The 23248-nt window shown below is 37.9% G+C and overlaps 1 protein-coding gene across 1 annotated transcript in view; it reads left to right on the forward strand.

Annotated features, from left to right (window-relative positions):
* Window positions 1–757: 757 nt before the first annotated feature.
* KAT6A (lysine acetyltransferase 6A) overlaps window positions 758–23248 on the forward strand; it is a 106490-nt gene continuing 83999 nt past the window's right edge. Inside the window, exon 1 of the mRNA XM_007455487.1 lies at window positions 758–1357. Coding sequence (XP_007455549.1) covers window positions 758–1357 — 600 coding nt within the window. The remainder of the gene's footprint in view (window positions 1358–23248) is intronic.

Here is a 23248-nt window from a genome sequence, read left to right on the forward strand (position 1 = left end):
TGGAATTTTGAAAGATGAAAGTTTCACTCTTACTTTCATTGCAGGATTCTTTCTGCTAATCTAGATACTTGTTGAAGTGCTGAATAGTTTCTTGGAGAAAGATGTCAAGGAAGAGTTTCAATTCATAGCCTGGTGAGCAGAGATTGTGGAGGGCAGAATAGCCAGCACCCCTCTGGCTAGTTGTAGCCTAAGGTCATTCACAGTGCATCTCGTCTTGTTTCCTCATTGTATCCTAATTTTTAATCTTTTTTTCCTTTTCTTCGTTTTCCCAGTGGTTTACATACATGATCGTTTTGGAATGTTGATAGAAACTTGATCACACTCCTACAGGTGCTCAGTGAACACTGTTTGAGTGCTTTAAAGACTAGAATGTTTCAGTTCCAGTGTATTTATAAAATGGGCCTTGATAGGAAACTGACCTTGTTTTAATTGTTTTCCAGGCATAAGATGCACATTTTTCTGCTGGGAATGAGATGTTCTTGAGTTCTTACAACTTTATGAACAGACCCATGTGTGGTGCTATTGAGAAGTTTGTTGAGAAGTTTGAAGATATTTCAGATAACAGGTTGTTTTGGTTTCTAAAGTAAAAGTGGGGAGGCACTCTGTTTTGTGAAAGGAGGAAGGACTCAGGCCAGAAAACTTGTATGCTATGGTTAACTGGTTCCCAGCCTCCGGGAATGTTGTTTTCCATGGTGTAAAACTTACTCAGCATCAGGATAAGGGATAACGACTCTATGGATATACAGAATCCTTCACCATGGTAAAACTCGCCAACCCGCTGTATACGGAGTGGATTTTGGAGGCCATCAAAAAAGTGAAGAAGCAAAAACAGCGTCCTTCAGAAGAAAGGATATGCAATGCAGTGTCTTCATCCCATGGCTTGGATCGTAAAACTGTTCTAGAACAATTGGAGTTGAGTGTCAAAGATGGAACAATTTTGAAAGTCTCAAATAAAGGACTCAATTCCTATAAAGATCCTGATAATCCTGGGCGAATAGCACTTCCTAAACCTCGAAACCATGGAAAAGTGGATAATAAACAAAATGTAGACTGGAATAAACTGATCAAGCGGGCAGTCGAGGGCTTGGCAGAGTCCAGTGGCTCAACTTTGAAAAGCATTGAACGTTTTTTGAAAGGTCAGAAGGATGTGTCTGCATTGTTTGGAGGCGGTGCTGCCTCTGGCTTTCACCAGCAGTTACGATTGGCTATTAAACGCGCCGTTGGCCACGGCAGACTCCTTAAAGATGGACCTCTTTATCGGCTCAACACTAAAGCAACCAATGTGGATGGGAAAGAGAGTTGTGAGTCTCTTTCTTCTTTACCTCCAGTGTCACTCCTTCCACATGAAAAAGATAAGGTAAGAATGGCCTATGCACCAGTGTTCGCAGAGCTGATGATACAGCATGCTACAAAGCCACATTTCTAGGAAGTTGAATAGAAGTTACCGTTGGTGTTTGGGGCCTTTCGTGGAATAATCACCTCCTGTTTTTTGTTGGTGAATTCTAGGTGTGAGAACTCAGTAGATGCTAATTGTTCTGATACTTTGACATATTTGATGCCTAAGATTCAAAGTGTAGAGTATTGCTCTGCCTAAAAGAACATATCTAGATTAGAATTAAAAAGTAGCACACAACTTTAAACCTGTTACATAAAAGTTCTTATAATACTTTACTGCTGAAGTTGATGAGCAGCCAAATGCTGGAAACTCTAAGAACCTGTCTTCTTTCTTTTTTCCGTTTTGTGGCCGATTACTAGACAGGAATGAGACCAATTATCCTGACCATAGTAGTGGCGAAGCAGATTTAGCAATTCTTATTTCTGCTCTTTGTATTCTAACTTTTGGTCATGCATTATTTTTTGCATATGATGAAGTCCTAAACATTATTATTTACGACAGGTGTAACTGCATGCGTCAGGAATACAGTAGCCTATGTTCCTAAAGTTCTGGGGAGTCTGGAGTCTTGATACTCAAATGGTATACTTTACTGTGCTGTGTGTTTTATGCCATTATTTTGTACCGTTGAAAGTATGTCTTCTTAACAGTCAATCTTGGCCCTTAAGTAGATATTTGAGGATGAGGAGAGTTTTGTTAGTAGCTCCTTTGTACGTTGACCTGGTGTCTTAGCTGTGAATTTATTTCAGGTGTTCTGAATTGTGGTTCTGTGGGGAGTGGCTGTACTTTAAGTTGTTGCACACCTTACTGTACACCAGTAACATCATCATCATTTTGCTTAAGATCATGGAGGCTACTTCTAGGGTGTTAAGATTCTAAAGTTAACATTGAATGTATTTTTAAATATTTGAGATTTGATCTAAATTCATTGCAGTTAGTAACCCACCAGTAGATTTTTGTTTAAATAGCAACTGAAAATGAACAATTTTTTTTTTTTTTGGATGCAGGTTTTAGAGATCTATTTTAGTTTTCCCTGTGAACTTTGAAATAGAAGCATTAGCTTACTGTTACTACCCTTAAAATGATTCTGATGGAGTCATGGATTAATAGGCAATCCCATTCATAACATGGTTCTGTATCATTGGAGCACTTATTAAGGGTATAGTATTGAAAATTCAAGGTGGACAAGTAACTGAAATACTTTATTCTGCAGTTCAGTGCTGTAAGGACTTATCTGTAAGAACTGTTTCTTGATCACATGGCTGAAATGAAATATAAGGATTCCAACAACTGTTATCAGGTGTCTACAGGTTTAGTGCATGGAAACAGGAAATAATTTAAAGTTTAGAATGAATTCAGTGTCATATCTGTGAATTGAGTATTATAAATTTTTGTTAGAATACCTGGGTGCTTGTGTTTATTATAATTTCCCTTGCTTGAATTTTAATTTTTAAAAATATTAGCCATACATAAAATGTCAGTAGTGCATATTTTTTAAAGTTAGTCAGTATAGTACAGTGTAGGACTAAACTGAGACCTGTCACCCTAGGATTTTACTTTTTTTTTTTTAATTTTTATTTATTTATTTTTGGCTGTGTTGGCTCTCCGTTGCTGCACATGGGCTTTCTCTAGTTGCAGTGAGCGGGGGCTACTCTTGGTTGCGGTGCACGGGCTTCTCATTTCGGCGGCTTCTGTTGTTGTGGAGCACGGGCTCTAGGCGCACGGGCTTCAGTAGTTGTGGCTCACCGGCTCAGTAGTTGTAGCTCGCAGGCTCTAGAGTGCAGGCTCAGTAGTTGTGGTGCACGGGCTTAGTTGCTCCGTGGCATGTGGCATCTTCCCAGACCAGGGCTCGAACCCGTGTCTGGGGAGGTCCCGCTAGGATTTTACTTTTGAAAGGGACTTTTAAGAACCATCTAATCCAGCAATCCTTATTTTGCAGCTGAGCCTGAGACCTTTGCATTAAAAAAATGTTTAATCCAGTAGAGATCTGCTGGTTTGCTTTGGTTAGAAACATCTCTTTGGTTTATATAACTTTAATATACAGTATTGTTAACCAAAGTAACTAAACTTGGAAAAATTGTGTTTCCTTGAGTAGACTTTTGTGTATTTGTACTGGTCTGATTGGGAGACAAACTTATGATAGTATCTACAAAATTAGAGTTGATGAGATCTGTTATATGTTTTTGAATGGTGTCTTATTTTCAGTGGTTAAGTTTTGTGCATGACTTTCCCCAAAGATATGAAAAGCTCACATTAAAAATCATAATACAGTAAACTCTAGGGCAAGGAATTATTCCTCCTATGAACAGATTATGTTTGTTCCTTTTGTTGTATTTAACTACTTTCCTTTTTTTAAAAAATAACCTGTCCAATCATTTCCCATTTGGAATTGATTGATTTGCTATTATGAAAACCTAGATATTCTTTAAAAAAAAAATCCAGATTATATTTGACAAGGGTGGAGAAAAGAAAGTATAGGCTAGAAGTAGTTTCACGTTTAGGGCATTAATTAATTCAGCAAATAGTTACTTAGCACTTACTGTGGGCCAGGTGCTCTGCTTGGAGCTGCGGTGGCCTTACCTGCTCTGGAGTGCATCTGTACCTACTGGTCTGCTCAGCTGTGGGTGAGAGATGAAATTCAGGGACTATGGAGCGGCCTGAGTACGTTCTTCTTTACTTTTTTCTATACGGTTCTAACTTTTATTGTCATATTAACCTTTGGAAGGAACTGTACATTAACTTTTCAGCCCCTGAGTGGTTTTTGTTTTGCTGTTTTTGGTGAGATAGCTGTACAGAAATATTTTTAAGAGTTTTTGTGAAGACACTTGAACTTAAGTGTGTTTTCACTTGATGGAGAATCTGGAGATACTGTGATTTAAAAGTTTTATCCATGTTGTAAGGGAGATTTGCTGTACTAACTTTAGGTTGTTGTAGTTTATGGTGAGTTTATTTAACTTAATGATGTATTTATACTATATGCCAGACGTTACTTTACAGCCAGGCATATATTAACTCGTTTAATCCTAAAATAACTCAATGAGATAGGTACTGTTGTTTTACAGATGGAGAAGCTGAGGCGTAAAAGAGGTGCAGTAACTTGTCCAAGTCACAAAGATATTAGGTGACAGAGCTAGGTTTTGGACTTGGGCATTCTGGCTCCAGAGTCTTTGTGACAGCGATACCTACTGCCTCTTGGGAGTTGTTGGGTATAATGCCTGTCACTGCATTCAAGTACACAATTGTAAATGTTCTTGGTGTTAACTTCAAGGCACATTCTCTGATTGTAAAAGGACATGTCCTGTCCCCCCACCCCCGTTCCCATTTCACTGTCTGTGTCCCTTTTTTCTCTTTCTGTCATAGAATCAATTCTAAAATTGACTTTGAACCAGCACTGAGAACGTATCAGAAACCAGAGATTATGAATAATCTAGTTTTGTATACCTGAGGTCTGTAAATTAAAAAAACAGTTTGGTCTACATGACTTTTTTTTTTTCTTAAAGATATTTTCTGTGTTTCATTTTCCTTTCAGATGTCACTGAAGTCTTCTGATTTGTAGTTTGGGATTGGTTGCATGGCTGTAATAGAGTGCTTTCATTTGGGACAAAATGTTGCTTTCCCTTGAATTATGGGATATAGGTGAGGGTGATAGTGTGTAACTAGCTTAAATAACAACGTCCTCCTTGCAAATTTCTTTTTTTTTGAAATACAGATATTACTGTAAGGTAATTTTTTCATTTACTTCATTTATTCATTATTTATTCAGTAAGCATTTAGGCGTCTACCATGAACAGTGCATTTAGGGTTTAGGTCCTGTTGGGGATTAAGGCATAGAAATGTGAAATAACTTTTGCAACGTTTGTTTAGCTTATGAAATATAACTTAGTTTTTTGCATTCACTATTTTTTTTTTTTTTTTGGTAACAATTAGGTATTGTGAATCTCTGAGAAAGAATGTTTCTTGAGTGAGGCTAATTATTATTTGAGATTCTAACGGTCCATTAAAAGAATTACTTTCGACACTGAGTCTTGGAAGGATCCATTTCCCTTTCAGGAGTAATTTTCACCTTCATTTCAAATTTCTGGGTTCATTTTACACAAAGAATAATTTACTTGAATATCTAAAGCTTATGTTCCATATTACTAGTACAGAAAACTATACGCTTTCGGTAATCAGCCACATCAGGAAAGTGTTGTTAGTCTGTGGAGTATTGTGGAACAGAATTATATTTTGCTGAAGCATTCCACTTGGGAAAGGAAGAGAAGATATTGTCAACTAATGTTATTGTTTAGCTTATTACCCATTAGGTTATTAATGTTATTATTTAGGTGACTTGGAGCAGAAAGATCAGATGATAAATACTAGCCTTCTAATATAAGTTATATCACAATTCAGTAAACTCTTAGTGCAGTCTAGATTATTTTGTGTTACTGGAACTTGGCATTTTAAATTCATAGAATAAAAGGGGCTTTGACAGGAACTTTGATATTTGATGTAGAGATGCTGATTAGAATGGAAATATGTTTTCAGGTTACGAGAGTAAAGAATGATAGTTTTGACTTAGCTATTTGGAAATGGCCTTTATTGTAAAATTGTCACATGTTATGTGTTAGAACAGTGATAGGATAAAATTGTTTATAAATGTAAGCTTGGTAATGTTGTTTTCAGATACTTTGTTGCTATCATACTTTATATTAATTGTCCATGCTATTAAATTCAGGGGTGTGTTGGCTGCTTGGCAGAATGATTGTCTGTTTAAAAAAAAAAAACACAGGCACACCGAAAAACTGCAAAGCAAAGGTGCTACAAAAAAGTTGAGAAGAGATACATGAGTAGTAAAAAGTGGAAGAAGTTCTCAATTTAAAAATCCTTATGAGAGCATGCAAGGAAGTGTATTTCATAGTAAAATTATTGGGAAACTTTTTAAGTTGCAAGTTTTAATTCTTACATCATGGGGGAGGGGATGGAGGGTAATGCCAACTGTATCAGTCTTTAAGTGAAGAAGGATTATTTTAGTGAAAATTATCCTAACCTCGTGTAGTTGACTTTATTTTTCAAGTAATGGAAAGGATACAGCGACATGAATATTGTAGATTTTGTAATGTCACCGAGTTTGCAACTGATTGATTTCAATAGTTATATTTTCTTACCTTATAATTAATTACATTAATTATAATTACAATAATTGTACATTTCTTACATCATTGTTTATACCATTTTTTGGTGACTCTTATATATCCTGCGTCCTGAGGAGAAACTGGCTAGAAATAAAAATTTGTTACTAACAAGTCATTGAGGTGGATTAAATATAAACATGGTTAATATAAACTGACTTCGTCTCAGCAGACTTGTTCTATTTAAAAAAAAAAACAGAAATTTAAAAATAACTCAGGCAGAGATATGTTTGTAATGCAATATTTATTTAAATACAATCAGTTGTACAGATATTTTAAAAAATTTTATCTTTGGCTGTGTTGGGTTTTCATTGCTGCGTGCAGGCTCTAGTTGCGGCGAGTGGGGGCTACTCTTCGTTGTGGTGTGCGGGCTTCTCATTGCGGTGGCTTCTCTTGTTGCAGGGCACGGGCTCTAGGCACGCGGGCTTCAGTAGTTGTGGCGCATGGGCTTAGCTGCTCCGCGGCATGTGGGATTTTCCGGACCAGGGCTCGAACCCATGTCCCCTGCATTGGCAGGCAGATTCTTAACCACTGCGCCCCCAGGGAAGTCCCTGTACAGATACTGTTTTGGTCTTCTAGTTAGCCTTTAAGCTATGTGTGCTTTGGTAGTTTTCAGTCCATGACACACCCTGAAAGAAAACTTGAGCTACTAAAGCAACCTTTGATTTAGCCATTGCTGATCAAACTTCTGTACCCAGCCACTGCACACAACCTAAACATCTTTCTTAGAGTTAGAGTTGCTACCACTTTACTCTTTCTTGGGCTAACTTCTTGTAAATTGATGAAATAAAGGGAAGAAATTAACGAAGACATCAGATAGTACTACAAATTGCTTCTAACCTCTTTCTTTATCCTGTATCAGGAGGCCAAGGGAATGTAAGCAGTTGCTTGTAGAAACCTATTAATAGCTAACATTTGTTAAGGCCTAACAGTGTGTTGGGCACTGTTCTGAGTGCTTTAACACGACGTACTTTCTTATTGAAGTCTCAAAAGAACTTTACATGGTTAAGTTTTATAGGCATGATATATTTATATAATAGCTATTTAATAATACAAGTTTTTATTATGGCTTCTTATAAAATGCCAAATGGAAAATAAATATATGCAAAATACATTATTTTCTTATTCTGCTGCCTGTTTTTTATTCAGTTCACTCGGACACATGGGCCAGCACTTTTTTACATTGTACTTACTGTTACTACTATGAAAGCAAATAGATAACAGGAACTGTGTGATGAATCTGGGGAAAAAATATTGTATCATTCCAGGCTTCTTGAGGTTGTAAGAATCTCCTTCACAGATATTTCTTCCCTTTCTATTTAGAATACTGGATAAAGTATATTTACACTGACATGTTTCTTAGATATGTGAGAGGACTGAATCTGGGTGCCAAGTTTGCTGGTTAAACTAGAGTTAAAAATGTTGTTTCTGGGCTTCCCTGGTGGCGCAGTGCTTGAGAGTCCGCCTGCTGATGCAGGAGACGCGGGTTCGTGCCCCGTTTCGGGAAGATCCCACATGCCACGGAGCGGCTGGGCCCGTGAGCCATGGCCGCTGAGCCTGCGCGTCCGGAGCCTGTGCTCCGCAAATGGGAGAGGCCACAACAGTGAGAGGCCCGCATAACGCAAGAAAAAAAAAAAAATGTTGTTTCTAGTGAACTGGGAAATGTTTTTTAAAATTATAATACTGAATACTTTTCATGCTCTGATTTGAAATTTTTTAAAGAACCAAGTAAATGTTACATATAGGGATTAATTAAGAGCCTCAGTCTGGTAAAGTTGTTTACCAGTTGGCTACTCAGGGGTGGAGTCAGTTCATGAAGAATCTGCAGCAGATGAATTAAGCCAGTAGCCACTTCACCCTTCTGCTTTTCCCAGCTGGAGTAGGATTAGGACTCATTCAGCTGCAGCTGGTTCCCAGGAAAATCTAGACTGTTTCTTCTGGTTTTCTCCTTTTGACAGGAAAGTCAAAGTTCCCAGCAGATGGCTTTCATCAGCACTGTACATAACTCTGTATATTCAAGTCAAAAGTATTACTTTCAACTTTATTAAGGAACAGGTGAAGAAACAGTTCATAGTATGGCCCTATTTGGTTTAGGGTCGAAATTAAGCATAGAGATTATAGGAGTGTAGCATTTAGATTTGCAGAATGCCATTCTGGGTCAAAATAGTTTTTAACTGCTAGCAATTAAAGAAAAAATAAGTCTGGCTGTAGTGTTGAGTAAGGTATATTTTTTGATTATAGTATATTTTATATATTTATTTATATTTTATATGTTTTATGTTAATATTTTATATTAAGTATACATTTTTATTAAGGTATGTAATTTTTATTTTGGATTATTCTTACAAAGCACAGATACATTATTAGAAAAAATAAAGAGTAGAATCATCTCCATTTTGTAGAACTTGAAGCCAGTAGCAATCTTGGATAAAAATGATTCTAATCTTATTTCACAAATAGAGAAACTGAGGGCCAGAGAGATTTGAGTGTCTTGCTTAATGCCCCACAGCAAGTTAATTGCGTCTGGGAGAAGTGGTCGGGCCCTTCTCGGTTCTGTGCTTTTCTCGTTAGGCTGTAGTACTGTCTTACAGTTTTAGAGAGCAACGAGTATAAAATAACATTGTTAGAAATCTCTTCCTTAATGGAAACCATAGGATGAACCCTGGTGTAGAGAATTTTGGTGGTTTTTGTAAACCACACATATGTAAATCTGCTTGTTTCGGTGTTTGAAGACTCCAGAAAGTCGAAACAGTTTTTTTTTTGTTTGTTTGTTTTGTTTTGTTTTTGGAAAAGACTGCTTTCTTGTGACCCAAGCTAGAGGAATTAGAAAGTTTTCTTCTGTTTTAGCTAAATATTAGGAGAACATGTTAAACTACCCTAATGCTGGGAGATAAAGTACTCCTTGAGTTTTGAAAAAAATGTCCACTTCCAGTTAAGTCTGATTTTCAGAAAGTCTACAACTCATGATGTCCGCGTGATTTGGGTAATTGGTTTGAACTTAAAATATTTAAGATGGAGATAGAAAGGTGCAAACCTTTCTATTAATTAATGAAGTAATTCTCATTAAAGGCATTAAATATGGGTGGCCTAGTTTATCACTCATTGTTATGTATACATAGTATCTTGGTTCTGGGTGAGTTTGTTAATACCAGTAAACAAACCTTACAGGGAAGGCAACAGACAACGGGTCATGTTTGTCTTTTTTGGTCTTTATGACTAACCATTCGTCTCTGCATTACTTTTAACTTTTACTTTGTTGTAAAACTTAGCAAATAGATTAGGAAGTGGCAAATAAAGGTTAAGATTGGGGACAGTTATAAAATAATTGGATAGAGTAGTATGGCACTATTTGGTTTAGGGTTAAATTAAGCATAGAGATTATAGGAGTGTAGCATTTAGATTTGCAGTAGGTGGTTTTAAGATTATTGGTAAAACTTGTTAAGGAGAAAGTGACTGCTGTAGAAAGACAATCAGGCAGACTAAAAAACTTAAAACCTTTGTATATGTGAAAGAAGACAGCTGATTCCTTTACCTTTTGTGCAGAAGAGGTAGATCCATGTACGTGAGATTATTATCGTGTTTTTACTGTAGGCTGCCTTTTCCTCCAGGGAGTTGTGAACTGTAGTTGACCTAGAGAGCTGTTGTTCAGTGTTGGTTTTCAGTTCTTTCTGCTTAGTACAGTGCAGGTTTGTCTTTTTTCTTAGTCAGTGGCTACAGCGAAGCATTTAACTCCTGAGTTTTCTAGAACCTATAACAGAACTCTTGGAAACATTATTATATTTTTGGGTGTGTGTTGAGTATGATGCTGTGCTTTAATAGTTTCCTAACTTTTCTATTCAGGACATCTTTAAATATCTGACGTAGGGTTTAGATCCTCTTTCACCATTTTCCTGCTTTAGTTATTTCATTTTTTCTCATGCCAGTCTGTTTTCCTTTAATTCTCTAACATAAAGCTAAAGTCCTGTTCTTTCTAAAGCAGTGGTTCTTGACACTAAATCCACTTTAGAATTACCTGAAGAGCCTTAAAAAATAACCACCAAGCCAATTAGACTCCAACAGTGGGGCCCGGATTTCAGTTTGTTTATTTGTTTGTTTGTTGAAGTCTCCATGTGCATCTGATATGCAGCTAGGGTTGAGAACCCCTGCTTTAGCGCTTCGAACCAACATGTCCTGTGGTGGGAACTGGCTGAGGGAGTCAGGGGACAGAATTGCCTAGTGATTGAAATTCAGATACAGGAAACAGCGCATTTCACACCTACTCTTGTGAACGCACTTTGAACCCAGGACAGGGTACCTCTGGAAACCTGAATTTTGTTCTACTCCGTGACCATAACTGCCTTAATTTTCCACTTTTCTCTTTTCACTCTTGCTGCACCTGCTCTTTTATCTCATCAAGGTTTCCCATAGGGAATGTAGTTCAAAGAAGTTTCCCTGTGTGATTCTCATGCCCCTCCTATCTCCCCCATGAATGCTTTTCTTCTAATTGCGTGGCCTTACGGTTTATCATTGCAGTTACTCACTTTACTCCTGCATCTAATTGGCAGACCCCAACCCTGAAATTAAGCCAACCATCCCCTCCCTGCTCCTCTGTGAGACTCGATCATTTTGAAGAAAATGGCACAAACCCACTGGTAGGGTGCCACTTGCAAGTTTGTGGCCTCAAATCTCAGCTCTGTCCTCTGCTTGGGGATGTACGTCTGTGTCTGTAGTCTGTTTTCTCTGCAGCAGTTCAATATTCCCTCCAACCCTTTTGCCTCTCTCATTTTCAGCAGATACTCCTGTATCCTGCTTCATAGAGAGAAGAGAATCTCTCTGACCATATGAGCTCATCCAGCTTTACCCTTCCCACACTACCCTAAATACATCTGTACTTGCTTTTACCCCCTTTACTACCCCTTCAGAGGACGTGAAAGAAGCGTCTAGAGGTAATATCTCTGTTTATGTGCAGGATCCTGTTCTTTCCTGCCTTGGGAACCTTGCTCCATCACGTGTTCCAGTCTTTTCGCTCTTTGCCCCTTAGCATGGAGAAGTCTCTCCCATCAAGTCAGAATAGAAGCAACACTGCTCCAGGTTCTTCTCTCCATCTATAGCCTGTCTCCTTCCCTTCGTTTTGAAACTTCTTGGAAAAAAGTCTACAGTTGTTCCAGATCTGTTGCAATGTGGCCTTTGGCCCTGACACCGTCTGAAACAGCTCTTGTGGACAGTTTTCAGTCTTTATCTTACCTGACCTCTCAGCAGCACTTAGCATTTGTTTACTCTTCTCTCTTCCCTTGACCTCTGGGATGAGTCTTTCCTAGGTCTTCCCCCACTCCTCCCATCTTTCTGGTGGTTCATTTTCAGTTTACTGACTTTTTATCTTTTGCCTGTAGCTTACATGTTGGATTCCCTAAGGTTCTGTTCTTTGTCTACTTACTGTGTTAACCTTCCTGAGTTATCTCTAGACGTACCTTCTCTATACTGATGACTCTAAATTCATATCTGAAACCAAATCTCTCTTTTGAGCTCTGGACTTATATATCTCACTGTGTAGTGTAGTGTCTTATCTCAGTCACTTCAAATTCATAATGACCCAGAAGGAGTTTATCACCCTCCTTCAGCTTGCTCTTTTGATTTTTTACTGTGGTGAGAGGCATTGCCATTGACTCTGATGCCTAAAACAGGAACTTTGGTGCCATCTTCTACGCCTCACTTGCACCTCTTTTGGATTCAGTTCTAGTCCATCCACAGTCTTTTCTACTGCTTTAACATCTCTATTAATGAGCCCTTTCTCCATTCTAGCTGCTACTCTCTTGGTGCAGGTCCTCATTGTTTCTCTCCTGACTTAGTGTAGTAGCTTCCTTACTGGTTTTCCTTCCTCCAGTATCATCTCCTTCTAGTTCACATTATTGCCAAGAATGATCTTATCAAGAAGCAGTTAAGAACACAGGCTCAAGAACCAGACCATCCAGGTTTGCATCCCATGTTGGTACTGCTTGCCTTACGACCTTGGGTAATTTGCTTAATCTTTCTTTGCCACATTTCTTTTTATAGGATGGGGATAATATAGCACCTCTTTCATAATGAAGTAGTGAAGATTTAATGGGTTAATGTGATGTACATCAGTGTTGTCTAATAGAGCTTTGTACAATGGTGGAATGTTTTAACCTGTACTCAAAGCAGCAGCCACTAGCCATATGTGGCTCTTGAGCACATGAAATATGTCTGGTTGACTGTAGAACTTAGATTAAAATTTTATTTAATTGTAACTTAAGTGAAATAGCCACATATGACTAGCAGCTATTGCATTGAGCTACACATAAGTCTAGTGCTCTGTAAATGTTATGTGTTACCATCTTTCTAAAATAAACTCTGCTTAAGATCCTTCAGTGCCAAATTCTGTGGCATCATATATATGATTTTTAACCCCCTGCTCTACCTCCCATGTTGCTCCAAATTGTCTACTGCTACTGCTTCATGTGCCCTCTGTGTTTCACTATACCAGTGGTTCTCAAAGTGTGGTCCTAAGACCAGAAGTAGCAGTAATGTCACTGGAAAACTTGTTTGAAGTGCATATTTTTGGACCATATTCCATGCCTACTGAATCACAAACTGGGGGTGGGGTCCAGCAATTTGTATGTTAATAAGCCCCCCATTGATTCTGATGTGTGCTGAGGTTTGCACATTCCAAACTACTTGGAGTTCCTCAGGTCTACCCTTGTTTTCTCTTGCTCCTTTGTTTTCGTCCCATCTGGAATCCTTTCTCTCTTCTTTACCAGTTAGCTCTTATTTAACCTTGAAGACTTAGCCTAGGCATATCCTTTATTTCTTCCTTGTCACCCATCCTGTCACCACCCAGGCTGACTTAGAGAGCTCTCTTCAAGCCCCTGATATCCTGAACACCCCTCCTTCATAGCCCATTTTACACTGTATTGATAGTGAACTTAGGATCTGGTTTTTCATCTTTATACCCTGTCTATCTAACGCAGTGTCTGGTGCTTTGCAGGTGTTTATGGAACATCTTCCAGGTGCCAGCACAGTGTTTAGGTCCTGAGTGAAGAAGATACAGTCCTGTAATTAACACACACAGTGATAAGTGCTCTGATGGGCTGAAACAGAGTGCTGTGGAAACCCAGAAGAGTGGGTGGGGAAAGTTAGGGAAGCCTTCTCAGAGGAAGTCACATGTGAGAGGTTAGAAAATGGGGAAGCAGATGGGTGGGGTGGGAAAGAGAGCGGTTCCTGCAGAAGGAACAGCATGTACAAAGACCTAGAAGCAAAACACTGTGGGCCCATAATAAATGTTTAATTGAATATGAATAAAAAGTCACATGTTTAACTTTTAGGTTTTGGTTTTGAAGTCGATACTCTCCCTAGTAAACTTTAGTTAGCATTTTATGTTTCTGCATTTTATAAGCAGCTTTTGTATTTGATGTCATGCTTTCTTTGAGCTGATGATTAAAGGTATGATAGGGTAACCTCCAAGCCAGCAGGATACATTTATCTTTTTTCTTTCTTCCTTCCTGTTTTTTTTTTTCTTTTTTGCCTTTTTATGGTAGAAGAAAGAATTTATCTGAAGAATTATCCTACAGGGTGAGTAACACATCAGTGGTAGCAGAGGTAAACAGCATTCCTTTCGCTGCATAAGAATAGGCCGAGATTTTAAGCAGGCAGCTTCAAATTTAGGGCATTGACAAAGCGTGTCATGAGGAGGGCTGAAAGGCAGCCAGCATGACAGTCACCACTGGTCACTTCTGTAGCCCCGCTCTGTGGTGGCCCTTTTTGCCCTTGTTGCTGCCATCCTTGGCTTCTTGTTGCTCTCATTTACCCTCCATTGTAAGCGCATCAAGGCCTTGGTTAATGTGCTATGTAAGCTCCCTTTTTCATAGCTGTTGAATACCCACTTTATCTATGTACTTTTTCGTAAAAACTCACCTTTTACTCTCGCTGAATGTTCTACAGGTGGGTTCGCTCCATCATCTATCTACTAACTGTGAAGAAAGTTAAAAATACACAATTTTGTTTCTGATAACTTCAGCTATGCAGAGAACTCAACTTCAGCCAAGAAAGCTAGAGAAGGAGAAAGGGATAGTCTTTTCCCCCCAAACTTTGTATGAGTGGTAATAACATACTCTGAAGTGTTGCACAGATTAATAAGAATTTTGCTTTCATTCATATTATTTTTGAGATAGTACTTGTAGTAAGGTAGGTAGTCCAAGTACTATGGTGGCCAGGTTTTGCTTATGCAGAATTGTATGGATAGTTAAGGGAATAAATAGAACTAGAACCAGGTCCCTTTCAAGCCCAGTACTCTTTCAGCCACATTAGGCTGCCTCTTGTTCATGAAAATGACAAGCATTAAAAAAAGTGGGTACTGCTTCAGCATTTATTACATACATCTGTTAAACCACTTATCAAGTCATACATGTTATTATTAATCCTGTATCCAGGGCTTGACAGATTGTAATATGCTCAGAAAATGTTTGTTGAATGGAAACTGTCAGGTTTAAACTGGAAAGGGGAATGGCAGAAATTAGGTTGATTTAAATTTTTTTTAAAATATTAAGTCTCCTAGTAAACTTAGAAGCTGAAACATTTATCCTCTCCAAATAATACAGATTGAAAGGAGAGAGAGTTCAGACGTTTTCTGCAAATGCTTGACACCTCAGCTGAAAAGTACCATTTGCCACTTCCGTTGGGGTAATATTTGTTCTCTGTTACCCCTGTAGAATTTTTAAAAGTGTAAACAATGGTGTTTTCCCAATAGGTAATACTTCACGGGTACATAACATTTCAAACGTACAGAAGAGTATCCCACGAGAAGTGTTCTTCTGACTCTGGTTCCCTAGCCGACCGGTTCCCTTCCTGGGCAGCGGATCAGTGGCTTTCGTTTCTTTTTTTACCTTCCAAGGAGATTCTGTGTGTATGTAAGCAGTCACTTTATATATACATTTTTTTCTCACAGTTGGTAGCATATCTTAACATACTGTTGTGCACCCTCCTTTTTTCCCTCTCTACTTAAGGACATATCTTAAGTGTGTTCCACATCAATACGTAAAGTTTGGTGGTATTCCCTTATGTGGGTGTGCCATAATTTATATAACCAGTTCCTTGCTGATGGACATTTGTTTCCAATTTTTTGTGACTACAAATAGCACTCAGTAACCTCCTTTGTGCATTATTTTACTTAAAAATTCCTAGAAGTGGAATAATTGGGCAAAGAGTGTGTCTTGGTAATTTTGATATTTCTAAATTTCTCTCCATAGAGATTCACCTACAGTGTATCAGAATAGTTGTTTGCCTACACCCTTGGCAACACAGTTTATCAAACCTTTTGATCTTTGGCAGTCTGCTAAATGAATAATCATTATCCATTTTTGATTCTCTTCTTTTGCTTTCATTGGAGTTAGCTCTTCTGACCTAGTGACCAGAGACAACCTCTGATCTATATTTCTACTGTTAGACTGTCTTAAGCCTGATTACTTGAAAATGTACAATTTTTGGGGTCATCGTAAATTTTTTTTAACTGCTGCTTTGTTGCTTTAAGAAGTATCTAGGTCTTTTTGCTGGACCTCCCTTGTGAGCAGCAGCTTATACTGATAGGTTTCTGTCACATAGAGTCAGCTCCCACAACACCCCAAAGTAGAAATCGTAGCCTGTCGCTTTTCTACTGATGGCAAGGAGCAGATGATTTAGTATGACCTTCTTTGTCAATCTTTTTAAGTCCTTGTATTTGAAAACTTATATAATTTTGAATAAATATTATATGCTTGATATTACATTTAGGTCATAACAACATTTTAAGGAATACTGTCTATTTTATAGAAGAAACAAAGGCTCATAGAGGTCTAGTGATACGCCCAAGGTTGTATAGTTATAGTATACGTGCCAGAATGTAGAGGCTAGTGGAGTGTCAAAAGAAAAAAGCACTGTGAATTCAGAGTTGAGATAAACTGAAACTCTGGTAAATTGGTGCAGTGGTTTAAAGTATCCCTGAATTATTACAACATTATTTCTGATTAGTTTAGGGCTTATATGAGTACATTATCTTGACCTCATCAGTTACTTGTTGTTTGATCTTTACATTATTTTGCCCTCCATGAGCTTCAGTTCCTTTTCTGTAGAAGAGAAGTAACCACCCAATGCATGCAGCAGCTGCCTACTAAGGATTGTTTTAAGCCTGAGCAGGTCATGGCTCCAGGGATTTTTTTTTTTTTTTTTTTTTTTTTGCCTTCACTTTCAAAAATAAACAGCAGGAAATAGTGCTGATTTTCCTCTCCTTTCTCCAGTAAAACACCAAACCAAACAAATCAATTTATTAACCCACGAAATCTTGCCATCATACTTTAAAGACTGAAGTTTTCATGAACACATGTCAATTTTAACAGAACATAGAAGCAGACATATAAATAGCTTAAAAAGCATTTTTCACATATCTGTAATCCATTTAAGTAAGGATGGATGTTCTCTGGTCATGTTCTTTTGGAATAGGCAAAATATTTGACTATCCCTCATTTGGTCCTGTTTTTTAAGTAATAGTAGCTCTCTCTTCCCCGAGTAAAAACAACAACCAAAACACCAACAACCCTCACCACCCCCCTCCCCCCAGAGTACCTCCTTTGTTAAAGTTGTTAATATAAGTCTGTATTTTGTATCTTGAATTTCAAGATTAGAGTAATGATGAAGCCTTAGAGCTGTTGTTTCTCCCCATGCAAAGCAACCTGGCCCATATCGGAAGTCAAACTAAGGACTTTAATTAATTAAGCGCTATGTTTTATTTTTATAGCATTGCTTCTCAAATTTTCATCTGGGAATCTTGTTAAAATGCAGTTTTACATCTTTGCTGAAGCCTGAGATTTTGCATTTCTAACAAGCTCCTAGCAGTTCCGCTGCTGCACAGAACACACTTGGAGCAACAAGTTTCTGTAGCACTGAATCTCTCCTTTACTCTTTTTTTTAAAAAAATTAGTTAATTTATTTTTGGCAGTGTTGGGTCTTCGTTGCTGCACGCAGGCTTTCTCTAGTTGCAGCGAGCGGGGGCTACTCTTCATTGCGGTGTGCGGGCTTCTCATTGCGGTGGCTTCTCTTGTTGTGGAGCACAGGCTCTAGGCGTGTGGGCTTCAGTAGCTGTGGCATGTGGGCTCTAGAGCACAGGCTCAATAGTATGGCGCATGGGCTTAGTTGCTCTGCGGCATGTGGGATCTTCCCGGACCAGGGCTCGAACCTGTGCCCCCTGCATTGGCAGGCGGATTCTAAACCACTGCGCCACCAGGGAAGCCCTTTTACTCTTGACTGATTGTGTCTTAAATCATATGGTTATTTTCAGGTATTCATTTAGACTTCCACTGGACGTCTATGTCACAGGCACTGTGCTAGGACTGGGATTATAATGGGGATACTGGATAGATACTCTGCTCTCAGTCAAGGGACAGCCAAGGAAATAATAACAACCAAGTATATGAAATTGTGATAAGTCCAGGGAGCTCTGAAAATCTAAGTACAAAACTACTTTTTAAACAGGTTTAAGAAGATAGTGAAGCTAGGTTGTCTGGTATATTGACATCTAAGTTCCCATCTCAGTTCCCAATAGGTATAAAGTGGAACTCTGATCAAAGTGTCAGTCTAAAACAGATGATGGCAAACTTTTTTTTTGTAAAGGGCCAGATAGTACATATTTTAGGCTTTGTAGGCTCTATAGCCTCTGACCTAACTACTCAGCTCTCAGCAAAGTAGCCATGGGCAATACATAAATGAACACGTGTCTTCCCAAAAGACTTTACCTGTGAAACAGATGGTGGGCTGGATTTGGTCTGAAGGCCATAGTTTGCCCACCCTGCTCTAGAACAGCAGTATATTACACTCAGTTGTAAGATGTGTTGAAAATAATTGAAAATAAAGTAATGATTTATTTTAAAAATTGAGGTGATTACCTCTATAATAACATTACTGATTTGTTTGAATTCAAATATGCTATCTTGGAACATGAGTTGTTCATATACCTATAGATACCCCTGAGAATATATCATGCATGTGATTGTCATTTGTCATGTGTATCATCGGGAAAGGAAGGGTAAAGAATTATAGTGTTCTTAAAGAATAGCAGAAACACTTATTTCCTCCTTTTCTTATATGGGGAAAGAAGCTGTGACAGGTTAGAGGGGTTAGGGAATTTCAGTACAGCTATATAAAGAAACGTTTCCATAAGTTACTTTTTCTGGCCAGTATTGAAAAACATGTAATTTCTGGACCAGAAGAGGATGACATTCTTGGGCACTCAAATAAGATATCATTTAGGGTGGTGAATAGAATTTGGTCTCTGGAGTTTGCTTTCTGGTTTCACCACTTAACTAATTGTGTCATCTTGGGCAAAGAATTTAACCTCTTTGCCCCTCAATTTCTTAATGGGATCATGATACTGCATACAGTTTTTGGAGATGATAAGAAACACTATTTGATAGCACTGGTAAATAGTAGGCCCTCAGTAGATGCTGCTTCCTCTCCCTTCTGACCTGCCTGAGGAAAATTAAGAAAAAATGTTTCTGTCATATAAGAATGTTAAATTTTTCTTGGAGGTAAAAAAGTAAAAGAGGAGCATGTTCAAAATAACACGCAAACAAATGTAAGGCCTCTTAATAGAGAGGTAAGTAGGTAAGAAATTATCATTTAATTGTGGAACTAAAAGTCTTAGGAATTCTTTCAATTCAAATCCATATTTTTACAGATGAGAAGAGATTAAACGACTTCCCCTAAGCATCTCTATGTTGTCTTTGTAAATAGGTAGAGAAGGACACTCGAACATTGATGAATGCATGTTACTGGCTCTTGGTTAGGAATTTCTTTATCTATAAGCTAAATTCATTTTGTTTCATTTTAAGCATCTAATAGCTTTCTTTGCTTATTTTGGAACCTTGGTAAATGTTGACTCAAATAATTTTCTGACTTCAACAGAGATGAAGAGTAACTATAGTCTTGACTGTAAATTAAATAATCTTGATTTGTTTAATGTTGCCACTAGGAACAATTTTTAAATGACATTTTTGTAGCTCTTTTAACTTGGATTCTTTTGCAGACCTAAGAACTTATAATACTGTGAGTCTTTTTGAATTGCGTTAGTAGAAGGGAAAGGAGATATTGAATACAGACAAGCCAGAAAAAATTATACATATGTATAAAATAATTGCTGTTTAGCAGCTTTAGTCATGCTCCTATATCTGTCTCCTGTTGCTTTAACTCAGTTCTTTTCTATCTTGGTTTATTGCAGTTGTCTTTCAGCTGGCTTTCCTTCACTCATTCAGTAAATGATACCTGACGATAAATGCTGTGGATTGAGCAGCGAACCGAATGGATAAAAATCCCTGCCCTCATGGGCTTATATTATTTAGCAGACTCCAGTCTAGACTTTTGGAGCTCATATCTATACTGTCTGATTATTCTCTCTAAAATATCTTGTCTTCCCCTTGTTTAGAATCCTCAAGCCTGTTGGATTTCTGTTAATGTCTGGATAAAATTCAGGCTCCTGAGCCTTTATGCAGCTTCATCTGTTGCCACACTCTTTTAACTTACTGTCTTTCGACATATTACAGTTCCCTGTAGGCACCACATTCTCTAGCTAATAAGCCTCCTTGACCTACCCACTACCATTACTGATTTGGTGAGATGACTTTCTTCCTGTATGACCACAGCAGACATATTCTCATGGTACATTAGGCATGCTGATTTTTCTCCCCGTATTATGATAGTTTATTTAGCTGCCTCTGCCACTGGAATTAAACGCAGAGTTGCTTTTTATTCTTTATTTTTCAGTGTCTGTCAAGGGGCCTGGCTCATAGTTTGAAATTTTTATTGAACAGTGAATGAAATGCCTGTGAAATGAAACTTATACTATCTCAGCGCTATCAAGATGACTAAAGAGTGTTGGGGGTTCATTCAGTAAACCTTTGAATTTGTGGAGAGCTTACTATGTGTCAGATAATAGATAAGTAGATAACCTGCTCTCAGATGAGTCAATGGTAAGGCTGACAACTTCCTTTTATAACAGGCTATCTTTTTTATTATTATGCACACACACACGTGCGTGCACACACATGTAAATAATAGTCTCTGCTATCAAGTATCCAAACAGTGTTGATGTTATCTTTTTAGTAAAGCAGTGTTTTAAACTATTGAATAGAGACTGATGAATATTTGGGGACCCACAAACCATTTTAAGGTCATATGAAGAAGGAATTTGAGCCCTGGTTTGTCAGAAAACTTCTGTGGACACCTTCTGGTAAGATTAAGAAAGTGTCAGCATCCGAACTTGGAGAATGGGTCATTAGCTTGGAAGAAAATTCTGGAGACCACAGTGAAATAGTCTTTAAGAATTACTGTATCACTGACACCTGCATGGTTCAAAGAGTGATACTCTAAACAAACAAAAAACCACCAACAAAAAATGAGCACTGACAACTCTGAATAGAAAAATGTTCCAAAAGAGATGAACTCTGAATTCAGAAAAAGGTTTAAGGATACTTAATTAACTTTGCTTACAATTTTCCTTCTTGATTGCACAAGATTAATAATGATAAAAATATGTCTAAATAAGAGCACTTTCAATAAGTTTACGTTAAAAATTTAATAAGAGTTTGGAAAAAACTGGGGAAATGGAAGTATAGAAGTATATAAAATGCCAATATTTTTTGCAACCCTCAGAGATCCAAAGTCATTTGCATAGTTTAGTAGCATACAAAGTATATTTTAAACAACTGTATTTGCTCATTAAATCATTGTATTTATTATCTTTAAAAATGTGAAGGCTTGTAAATGTTTTCTTCCGCCAAATAAGAATAAAGTTTTGACCTTAAATGACCTTTGTAGTAGAGCTGTCTACTTGTATATGTCATATTTCACCAATATCCCTCCTTTTTTAAATAGTAGATTAGTTATTTTCATATTGCAGTTCTCTTTGTGTTTTGTAACCGTTAATCTCTCAATCTGTTGTATATTTTTAGAGATGTTAAAAGTGTTTGTATGCTCATGCTGGTATTTTCAATTCAGGGATATGCATATGTAAATCTGCTGTTTGGAAAAGGATTGTTAAAAAGGATTGTTAATATACACACACAGTGTGTGTATATTTGTTATAAGGAAAAGGTTTAGTTAATCTTTGACTGATGAGCCTTGATGTTAATTTTTATTGCTCACTTTTAATACTAATTTTAAAACAATAAGCAGAAGAGAGTTGTGTTTCCCAAATTCCTTCCTTGGTATACCAGTTCCTGAATTCGTGTTCGGAGAACAGAGGAATCCCGGTCAACAGTAAGTTTAGGAACAGTGCATATTCATAGTTCACATAAGCATATTAAAAGCATTGTGGAATCTCCACCCCTACACCTTTTTCACTTTGCTTAACTAAACCTATTTGGATAAGGGGAGACAACTCCCCCCTTTCCCACCTCTTAACTGCCCTTGAGACCTTTTTAGGAACCACGGCTGTCATGCTTTTTCTGGGGCTCTAATATTCTTTCAGAACCTGGCCTTTTGATTGTTAATGGCAGTTGGAGTCTTTGCTCTTGCCTGCTTTTGCAGTAAATATCTAGGGGAGTTACTTAAAGGGGGAAAAAGGAACCAGCCTTTTTCGGTTGGAAAACCTGTGGCTAGGGCATCTGTGTATGTCCATGAGCAAACTTCTTTGCTGTCTTTTAGTTCTTATATGAACATCAGACTTGTTGGCTGTTTGGATTATTGGAGCAGGAATAAACTGACATTCAACTCAATTTTTCATGGCATTGGAAGGGACAAAAAGATGTTTAAAACAAAATTGTGATTAAATCAATGCCTTTTTTTTCTTTTTTTAAAGAAAAACTTTCAAATGAAGAAAAATACCCTTGAACATAAGTGTTTGGCTCAGGCTTTTTAATTACCTGTCTCTCTGTTGAGAAGATAGGATAATACATATTCCAGGAATTGAAATGTGTCTAGAAAACTTACAGGAAATTGTGAACTCGCATTGCAGGCTTTTTAGGTTTACTAATCTGTAAGCGCCTTAAAGGTGAAGTGTTCAGCTTTATGTTGCTCACGGGCAAATACTGTTTTATGCGCCACAGTAATTTGTGTCCTCATATAAGGCAAGAAGGGCTTTGTGTTCAGTTATCAAGTGCCTCCTGTGTGTCTCGACATTGTTCATCACCTGAGATGGCCATTAAATGTGACTGTGGTATCTGGAAAGTTGTTTGTGTAGTTGCTTCCTGATTCATCTGCCCTCCTTGCTTCCCAGCTCTGCTTTCCCCCAGCTCACAGGGGCTGAAGGGATCTGGCTGTAGATTGTAGTCCTGCTTACTGTAACACAGGCCTGTCAGCTTGAACCAGGATTCTCTTTAGTACAGAAGGGACACAGGCGTGGCCCTGACCTCAGTGGACAGATGATTTGTGGGTTTTGATGTCAGTGATATATCAGGAGGTTTTGGTATGTCTTTGTGGATGACATTGGTGGAGCATCTCTAACTGTGACTTGACATTTTCTAGCTTACTCTATCTCATTGCCTTAGTGTCTCCTCTCATGCAGTGGTTCAGCCATTTGAAAGAGTCTCTTGAGGCTTAAGGATGAGGAGTAGTTGAAGAATTATGAAGTGTTTCCTCAGCTAATTAAAGAGACCTGAACCTATAATCTAACCTAACCTAATGTAATCCTGAACCTGTAGCTAAAATTAATCATTGCATGTACCAAAGTTTG

This window comes from Lipotes vexillifer, unplaced genomic scaffold (assembly GCF_000442215.2).
Source record: "Lipotes vexillifer unplaced genomic scaffold, Lipotes_vexillifer_v1.1 scaffold414, whole genome shotgun sequence".
NCBI lineage: Eukaryota > Metazoa > Chordata > Mammalia > Artiodactyla > Lipotidae > Lipotes > Lipotes vexillifer.